Source organism: Diaphorina citri, unplaced genomic scaffold (assembly GCF_000475195.1).
Source record: "Diaphorina citri unplaced genomic scaffold, Diaci psyllid genome assembly version 1.1 scaffold4509, whole genome shotgun sequence".
Lineage (NCBI taxonomy): Eukaryota > Metazoa > Arthropoda > Insecta > Hemiptera > Psyllidae > Diaphorina > Diaphorina citri.
Genome location: NW_007381907.1, coordinates 1 through 10,112, shown reverse-complemented (window position 1 = coordinate 10,112; position 10,112 = coordinate 1). Strand labels below are relative to the sequence as shown.

At 40.4% G+C, this 10,112-nt stretch overlaps 1 protein-coding gene across 1 annotated transcript; it reads left to right on the top strand.

Annotated features, from left to right (window-relative positions):
- Positions 1 to 2,599: 2,599 nt before the first annotated feature.
- Positions 2,600 to 9,515, top strand: LOC103521092 (sodium/potassium/calcium exchanger Nckx30C; the record flags this gene model as incomplete). Its single annotated transcript, XM_026831921.1, has 9 exons — positions 2,600 to 2,768; positions 3,091 to 3,296; positions 3,844 to 4,403; positions 4,885 to 5,072; positions 5,537 to 5,573; positions 5,788 to 5,994; positions 6,419 to 6,531; positions 7,700 to 7,723; positions 9,383 to 9,515. Coding segments are annotated over exons 1-9 (1,570 nt in total), but the record flags the coding sequence as incomplete, so codon positions are not given.
- Positions 9,516 to 10,112: the final 597 nt, after the last annotated feature.

Here is a 10,112-nt window from a genome sequence, read left to right as displayed (position 1 = left end):
CTCCTTCTTCTTCCTCCTTCTTCTTCCTCCTTCTTCTTCCTCCTTCTTCTTCCTCCTTCTTCTTCCTCCTTCTTCTTCTTCTTCTTCTCCTCCTCCTCCTCCTCCTCCTCCTCCTTCTTCGTCTTCCTCTTCTTCTTTCTCCTTCTTCGTTTTCTTCTGCTTCTTCTTCTCCTCTTCTTCCATCTTCTGCTTCTCCTCCTCCGTCGTTGTCTTCTTTAGCACAGTTTTCGCTTTTGACCTTTTTTTCTTTTTTTATTTTCCCAACGTATATTTCTTTCACAAGCTCTAGATTTGTTTTACCAATATTTCCTTTTACTACCACGACGAGCTGGGATGATAAGATTAGAACGATATATCTGCAGTTTGTCTTTTTGCAAGGAGTGAAAAGGGGGAGCCTTTATCTTTTTTCCAGTCTAGTCAGCAGAATTGAAAGTAGCGGGTGTCTTCTTCCTATGTAATAATAATAATAATAATAGTGCTCATTTATACTGCTCGCATAGGACTGAAAAGTCCCTTTACTCCAGCAGTAGGCTACTACTATTAATTGAGTCAAGCATTCTCAAATTATATTGAGGATAAAATCGAGGGAGGGTGTGTTAGGGACTTTTTTTTCCCTGTTTTTTTTTTTTTTTTTTTTTTATGCGCCATCTCTACTAGAGTACTAACCAACCTCAGTAGTGTAGCGGTTAGCGTGGTGGACTTCGGATCTGGAGGTTGGTGGTTCGAGTCCAAGTCAAGTCATAAAGTTTAGTGTAGTGCATTAAGCAGGGAACGGCATTTATGACAAGCATTTATGCCTAACACAGTTAAAATTCCTTACTAGAGTACTAGATATCTCTAGTTGGACGACTCCTAAACAGGGACCAGGTTATACCAGCCCGAAATTTCCCTTGCTTAGATAAAAATAGCAAAAGTTGGCAGCGATGGCATTTAAGCACAGAGCAGCAATCAAGACATTGTATTTTTATCTATGCCAAAGTTTTTTTTATTATTATTATTATTTACTACTACCCCTTGCTCTAAAGCTCTAAACTCTAAACAAATCAAAAGCATAATACTCTTATTCTAGGTCTGTAAAATTCAAAGCATATTTCAGTATTTCTAAATGTACTTTTTATCTACACGAAAATATGATTTCAATTCCAACACAATAAAAGTTATGTCCTGTGTCCTGTTCTTTTTAAGTTTTCGTCTAGTAAAATCAATTTTAGACTGATTTTAATATTTTTAATTTTACTGTAAATAACATTGCTTCTGATCTAATGTTGGCAGTTAGCGCACTCTAGTGAATTTCAATAAATATTTCCCTATACAATGAACACCCTGATCCCTTTGATAGTGAATTTCAATAAATAAAAACACTCCCAATATACAATGAACATATGAACACCCGAATCCCTTTGTGACAGTCTAAATACTCTTCCGAGCACAGCCGAACTCTCTCCGAACATTGACGATTCTCGACGAACCCACCCGAGCGCGGGCGATGAAAAAGCAAATGCTCTCGAACAAACTGTTCAAAGTGAAACTGAAATAAAAACTGGCGCAGTCGACACTTCCCGTGATACCAAAGAAACCAAAGTCTTCCAACTTTTGAAGTGTAAAAAAAAGTGTTTTCGCTATAGCAATATTATTTCATAAACCTAAAGCCGATCTTAAGCTGATTTAATGTAAGCTGTCTATTTAACTTCAATTCAATTCATTTAATAACAAACCTTAAGCTGATTGATATAACGTAAGCTGTCTATAACAAAACCTTAAGCCGATCTTAAGCTGATTGATTTAACGTAAGCTGTCTATAACAAAACCTTAAGCCGTTCGATTTAACCCAAGCTGTCTATTTATGACAAACCTTAAGCTGATTTAACCTATGCTGTCTACAAACTTTAAGCCGATCTAAAGCTGTTTATTTACCTTCAATTCATTTATTTTTATTCGATAAAATAACGGATACCCAAAGGGTTTTTCCCAAGTCAATACTGACTCCTAAGAAATTTCCAAGATTTCTGAGAAACCTAAGAAAATTAAGTTGTTGATTTAAACTTAAGCTGTTGATTTAACCAAACTTACAACTTCGGCGTGGTACCCTCTTGATAATGGTATAACTATTAAAGGTTTTGCGTTTTTCGCTCATAACTCTAACCCGCGATCCGCCATAATCGGTAAAACCCCATCTAATTTTTGATTTACCCAACGCGTTCGTCTGCTGTAACCTCCGTTGTAAAAGCTGTAACATTCTAGTACCTAATTGTGTGTTAGGTGTGGTTATGTTAAACTCTAATCGTGTATTTAAGTCAAATAACCAGGTTCAGGTGATCCGCTTTTTATCACCCTTTGAGTCACCATAAGTTTTTCGACGTCAAACTTAGGCCCAAAATGTATCCCAGTTGGTGTAATTCTGTAACCTGTTTGTGTCTAATTTTGTGATCCGTGTATTACGAATATTTCATCAATCTTCAGCCGCGATTTTTAATTCTTCAATCTTGGCCGCCAATTTTGATTTAATTTATCAGCCAGTGGCCGCCAAATTTTGCTTCAGTTCATTAACCTTCGGCCGCCAATTTTTGATTCCATTAATCAATTTTCGGCCGTTAATTTGTAATTTAATTCATCAATCTTCGGCCGCCAATTTGTGATTTATCAACCTTTCGCGCCAATTTTTCACTATGAGGCTCGTGTCAAAACTGATCTTCCTGTACCACACCGCCCTTCTTCTCATCAAGTTGGACATTATCCGCGGATTCAACTTCCCCACAGCCGCCCCAAGGGTATGTATGTTTTATTTTTATTTATTTTTTCTGTTATTATTCAACTTTATTTCTCATATAATATGGTACACATAGTAAGTTTCCGGGGCAAAGGGACTTTTCAGTCTCATTCGGGTAAATTTTTGTCGATGGTGGGATTCGAACCCGGGACCTTCTGCATGGCAAGCAAGCGCGTTACCACTGGACCAACCGTGCCCCCAACCCCCAAGTATTTGGAGTCTTTTCAGACTTAGTGCAGAGCACTCAATCGTACTGCTGGGGCAAAGGGACTTTTCAGTCTCATTCGGGCAGGATAAACAAGGTACTTTCCATTTTATTCTAGGACAAAGCCGCCCCTCAACAAGCGGCGGCCCGCGGCCTATTCAACGTAACGCGGCTTTCGCTCAACCCTAACCTGCGTCATCTGTACACCAAATACTACTACTATAACAAGTATGTGCTCAATCGGCAACATGGGCCGCCCATGTGGCAACAGCGCCGGCGCCCCTATTTCGACGCCTTCCTGGTCAAACTCATCCAGAGTCGAAGGTAAATTTTTGAATTACTTGCAATCTTGCGGTTCTTAAACCTAGAAAATATGCGAGGCCTTGTTTAGACTGCTGGGGTAAAGGGACTTTTTAGTCTCATTCAAGCAGGATAAGGTATATTCTTTTTTATTCTTGTATTTATTTGTTGAATTCCCCCCTCCTGAAATCTACAGCTGTGTCCACACAGTCCACACTGCCACGACAACTTAGATTCACCTCGTCGATCGACGGCCTGTTGACTATGTGTGGATACAGCTTTAAGATTTATAATTAGCCCATCAATATTTGTCCAAATTTTACGTCATTACAGCAGCTCAAACCGTTCTTGAGTTTGAGCTTAGGACCCTGGAAAGTGGAACTTTTTTCATTGGGAAAAACACCATTCGTCACTATTTCCGGCTGAAGATTCCAATGAAATCTGATTAAAGATTTGGCCGCCATTTCCGGTGAAGATTCGAATGATGCTTTCTCCCACTTCCGAGGTCTCCCACCTAAAATCTAACTAATAACAATTTCTTTCACGTCTCCGTTTCCGAACCTCTCCGAAGACTGCCGAAAAGAAACGAACGCTCCGACTCTTCTTTCCGAGCGCGCAAGATCCTCCACTACAACAAGTATCTGAACATCTACAACTGGACCGACCACACGCTGGACGACTCTTTAGATGACTACGATGAAGAGGAAGCTAGCAATGGAACGCACGGTGGTGAAGATAGCAATCGATCTCATGGTGGTGAAGATAGCAATCGATCTCATGGTGGTGAAGATAGCAATCGATCTCATGGTGGTGAAGATAGCAATCGATCTCATGGTGGTGAAGATAGCAATCGATCTCATGGTGGTGAAGATAGCAATCGATCTCATGGTGGTGAAGATAGCAATCGATCTCATGGTGGTGAAGATAGCAATCGATCTCATGGTGGTGAAGATAGCAATCGATCTCATGGTGGTGAAGATAGCAATCGATCTCATGTTGGTGAAGACAGCAATCGCAGTTGGACATCGGTGCCGGTGTGGCCGACTTCACAGACTGAGAAACCGCACGGGGAGGTGAAGAAGGATCCGCTGTTCCCGCCGGATCCGTTTACGATGGAGCAGAAACGCAACGGTGAGTTGGGAGCCTCAATATTGGTTGAAAAAAGAAGAAAAAAACTTGTAAAAATTGTCCGTATGCAAAGCGAGCGCAGTGACCACTACGCCATGGGAGCTGACCATGTATACTTAGCAAATACAATATGTATCAAACTTTGTAATTCATTCCAAAGTTATAACAAAACGAAGAATTTCATAAAAAAGTTCTCTTACTTGGCTCTCGAAGGTTCTATCAGAACCAAAATCTAATGACAGCAAAGCCCCTTTATTTAGATGGCAACAGAGAGCCTTTACCGCGGTATTGTAAGGACCTCATGTCACCAGATAGTTTTAGTATCCAGAGATGCAGTTTTAGTGTCGCTTTCGAAATTTCTTTCCATAATATATTTGTTAAATTCGATATTTCTCTATCTTTATTTGTTAAATTTCTAGTGTAAGGTTCGTACCTTTTATTGGTCTCAGGCGCGGTTTAAAACTATCTGTTCTTATTTTCTCAGGCGCGGTCATCCTGCACATCCTCGGCGTCCTGTACATGTTCGTCGCTCTGGCCGTCGTGTGCGACGAATTTTTCGTCCCGTCCCTGGACGTCATCATAGACCGTCTCCAAGTTCAAGAGGACGTAGCCGGAGCCACCTTCATGGCAGCGGGAGGGAGTGCGCCGGAACTCTTCACGTCTGTCATCGTTGTCAAACTAAAAACATAAACGAAACTCAAATATTAGGCGAGTGAGGAAAAGTTTTCTCTCCCGCAGTCTCTGCAGCTGCACTCTGTGTATTTATGGTGATTTTAGCGATCAAAAATTGATCATATCTCAGGATCGGTTTAGATTTTCGCAAAATCCTTTCTTATTGCACACCTAGACCATAAAAGGAATATTCCTACCAAATTTCAGCTTTCTAGGTGTTGTGGTTCTAGAGATAGAGCGATCAGTGTGTGAACTATGAACTGTGAATGGATCTCGTTCTTATAATATAAGATTTACACCTATTCTGTACTAAATTATTAAGACCTCGTTTAGACTGCCGGAGTAAAGCGGCTTTTCAGTCTCATTCTGGCAGGATAAACAGGGTGTGCTCTAGTCTATTTCAGGGTTGGTTTCGGAACAATTACATTATTTAACATTGTATTCCATCTGCTCTTATTTCCCAGGCGCGGTCATTCTGCACATCCTCGGCGTCCTGTACATGTTCGTCGCTCTGGCCGTCGTGTGCGACGAATTTTTCGTGCCGTCCCTGGTCCTTCCTTTATTATTACAATAGTAATAAAAAGGTATAAGGGACGGACTATTGTATTCGCTTCGGTGTCTGTCAGTCGCTCTGTCGGTCTGTCTGTCCCCATAGAAGAACTTATCCAAACCTAAAGCTGACTAATTTATTTTATCTGCTTCCTCATTCCCCCAGGCACCATCGTAGGCTCGGCGGTATTCAACATTCTGTTCGTGATCGGTGTATGCGGCATCTTCTCTCGCACAGTGCTTACTCTAACTTGGTGGCCTCTGTTTCGAGATTGCTCCTTTTATTCGATCTCCCTACTGATTCTGATTGCGTTCTTTGCGGATAACCGGATTGAGCTGCATGAGGCTGCCATACTGTTTAGCGTCTACATAGGTAAATAGACCTTCTGTGATTATTTAGCTGAAGTTTTTAAGTGAAAGAGTAGAAGAAGGAGAAGAAAAAAACATAAAAAATTGGGTGTGGACATACATCACACGATTTTCCTTATCCTATTGAATTTTGCCGAAAAAGTGGTCAAAATACGGCTTACCGTTGCACCGATCTCACCGTTTCGTGTCTCATCCTTGTCACATTTGAAGGGTTCATACCAAATTTCAAGTCTCTAGCTCTTACCGTTCTCGAGATATTTTGTTTAAAAACAGACAGATACATGGACCAAAGGCTGAAACTTTGGATTTAGGCTCTAGGGACCTCAAAACGTGTATTGGCACTAAAAACTGACCAACGAAAATGCTGAAAACATTGCGATGTGATACATTTCTCATGAGTATCATCATCATTTTTATCATTATTGCAGCGTATGTGACGTTCATGAAGTTCAACCGACAGATGGAGGCGTGGGTGAAGACGCTCATCGGGAGCGACCCTAAGAAGGTGGCGACCAGTAGCGACCGCCTGGTCCCGCTTGGAGTAAGTATGATTGGTGATTAACTGATTACCAATGTTTTACAAAGTAGCGACCCTCTAATAGTAAGTGTTATTATTATTATTTTTAAGAGGTTTGACAGAGGGAACTGTAACTGCTATGACGCTCATCGGGAGCGACCCTAAGAAGGTGGCGACCAGTAGCGACCGCCTGGTCCCGCTTGGAGTAAGTATGATTGGTGATTAACTGATCAATGTTTTACAAAGTAGCGACCCTATAGTAGTAAGTGTTATTATTATTATTTTAAGAGGTTTGACAGAGGGAACTGTAATTGCTATGATCTTATCGTCCCGAAATCGAAGAGAGAAGGAAGACAGGATAGGAGAAAGCCAGCCGTTCCGAGAACGAACATTATCCCTTCAGGATAAAATCCGCCCCCGGCGGGAATCGAACCCGCGGCCTAGCGCTTACAAGGCAGACGCACTACCAACTAAGCTAACTAGTAACTAGGCTGGCTTTAGTAAGTGTTAAAGCGATTATAAATCCTAGAACTTTTTTTTTATATAAACCAGTTTATTTATTGATATTTTAAGGAAAAAGCTCAAGTGTGTAATGTGTATGCTTTTCAAATAATAATAATAACTTCGCCTTTTCCCGTGTTCAGACGGGGTAGACGTTTTTTGTCAGCCTCTCAATCAGCCCTAACTAGGGTGATCGCTTTAGGCTGACGGTTTTGGCTAAAAAAATAAAATAAAATAAAACGAGTGGATGCCCTTCGCACTCAACCATTGATATTCCTTTAGCAAGAGAAATTTCAAGCCAGCCGTTCCGAGAACGAACATTATCCCATCAGGATGAAATCCGCCCCGGGCGGGAATCGAACCCGCGGCCTAGCGCTTACAACACTAACAACTAAGCTAACTAGGCTGGCTGCACTCAACCATTGATATTCCTTTACGAGTAGCAAGAGAAATTTCAGGCTGGTCTACTCCCTGTTTAAAGTCCCCCAGCTATACCAAGCTGGTCTACTCCCTGAATAACGTCCCTCCGCCAGACAATTAAAGGACTGTAATGATAATGAACTATAAAAAATGAAAATCTAAATCCCAAATTAGTAATATTAAAAGTTTTGTAATTGATTTCAATGAAAGAATAAGCTACCCAAATACCTGTCAAAGTACTAACTTGGTTTTTATTCTTTTTCTGTTCCAGCATCAGTCAGCTGCTCAAACTTTGGTAAGTTAGCCAGCCTAGTTAGCTTAGTTGGTAGTGCTTCTGCCTTGTAAGCGCTAGGCCGCGGGTTCAATTCTAAGCTACCCAAATACCTGTCAAAGTACTAACTTGGTTTTTATTCTTTTTCTGTTCCAGCATCAGTCAGCTGCTCAAACTTTGGTAAGTATTCCTATCTACCTACTTTATGTACTATGTTGTTGAACCTAAAAAATACATGAGACCTTGTTTAGACTGCGGGAGTAAAGGGACTTTTCAGTCTCATTCTGGCAGTATAAACAAGGTATATTCTATTCTACCTGTTAATCAATAAATACTACACTTACACCTGCCCTAGCCTAGTGATTAGGACGCTCGCTTATATCAGGAGTCAAGCATTATCATTACTAGGAAAGACTTGGGTCAAAACTTCGCGTTACCACGTGTTTTCTTACTTTCACATTTAAACTCACCCCCTAGTCACTATGTGTTAAGTTGACCTTGTGTCCGTTACCTACATGTATCTTACAACATGTGACGAGGATTACACTGCTAATCACTATATTACACTACCCGCAATCCTTAAGGCATGGCCGTTCATGTCACTCATACAACATGTGACGAGGATTACACTGCTAATCACTATATTACACTAGCCGAAATCCTTAAGGCATGGCCGTTCATTTCACTCATCCATTTAGTGGTCTTACTCGGCGTAGCTTAACAAAAACGAACCAGAAAATAGCCTATAATAAGGGACTTTTCAGTCTCATTCTGGCAGTATAAACAAGGTATATTCTATTCTACCTGTTAATCAATAAATACTACACTTACACCTGCCTTAGTGGTTAGGACGCTCGCTTATATCAGGAGTCAAGCATTATCATTACTAGGAAAGACCCAAAATAAGCATCATTCAATAGTATAAGGAAAGTCGTGTGATGTTCACACCAGATTTTTCTTCTCTCCCTCTCCTATGCCTAGCTTTTTCATGTTTCATAACTTGAAGTAGTACAATACAATATCTCGAGTACTGCCCGGGTACTGGGTGGCTCACTAGTGTCTCTCCACAGCCCACGTGCCCAGGGTATTGTGTGAGTGTTCCGTATAAAGTTGAAACACCTTGTATAAAGTCTTTGCGCGCGCTCTCTCTACTGTGGCCTGATTATTTATGATTACGAGGCCTATCTATGTGTTTATCTATGTACAAGTACATCTATGTATGTAGGTATGTACAAAATATATCATGGAAATACATATCTATGTACTTACATTCTTACATAGTACATACGTAATAATATGTATTGTGTATCTATTATTTTATTTTTGTATAGAGATTTATAAACATAATATTGTAATTTTCATACTTTATAAGAAGGAAGGTCTGTGACTTGAAGAAAAAATAGCCTTGCCAGCCTAGTTAGCTTGGAGGGTAGTGCGTCTGCCTTGTTAGCACTAGGCCGCGGGTTCGATTCCCGCCCGGGGCGAACTTTGTCCTAAACAGATAATATATTATTTTATGAACTAATTTAATTTAGAATACAAGTATATTCTTTTCTAATGATTTATTACTTACTTACTTTCTTAATTATTGACGTTTGAATTATGTACAATTATTATTGTATTTATGCTCAATAAAAATTTGATTTGATTTGATCTTCTTAACTAATTTCTTTTATTTTTCAGCATGAAGGGACCTCGATTACTCAGTCAAGCAGTGGTACCAACAACCCTTCTAGCCAGTCAGCATTGAGTGCCAAGAACTACCGTAGCTGTCTGGTTCAGCTCATGGTATCCACCCTGGACCCGCTGCATGACGGTAAGTGACTGACTACGCAGGGAACGTGGGTTCGATAGAAAAAGACATTTTAATTAGGTGGAAATTTACTCAGATTAACTCCATACACAAAAAGCCCACTCCGAGGCTTAGGTGTAGGGGCAAACAGCCCTAAAGGATGGGTTAAGGATCTAGGAGTCTAGATAGAAATTTATAAAGTCCTTTTTACTTTCCTTATCCTATAGGAAGGAAAGTAATGTAATCGGGTCAAATTTTCGATGGTCAGTTTTTAGTGTCAAAACACGTTTTAAGGTCCCTAGAGCCTAAATCCAAAGTTTCAGCCATTGGTCCGTGTGTGTGTGTGTGTCTGTCTGTAAACAAAATATCTCGAGAACGGTAAGAGCTAGGGACTTGAAATTTGGTTTGCAGCTGTCAAACGTGACAAGGATGCGACACGAAACTTTTGGTTAAGACCAAATTTCAAGTCCCTAGCTCTTACCGTTCTCGAGATATTTTGTTTACAGACAGACACACACATTTGTGCGCATACGTTTCTGCGCGTCATTTCTTGAAGTCTGACGTCACTACTCTTCGAACTTTTTCATTAGATCGGCAAATGAAAATTGAATTTTCGACCTT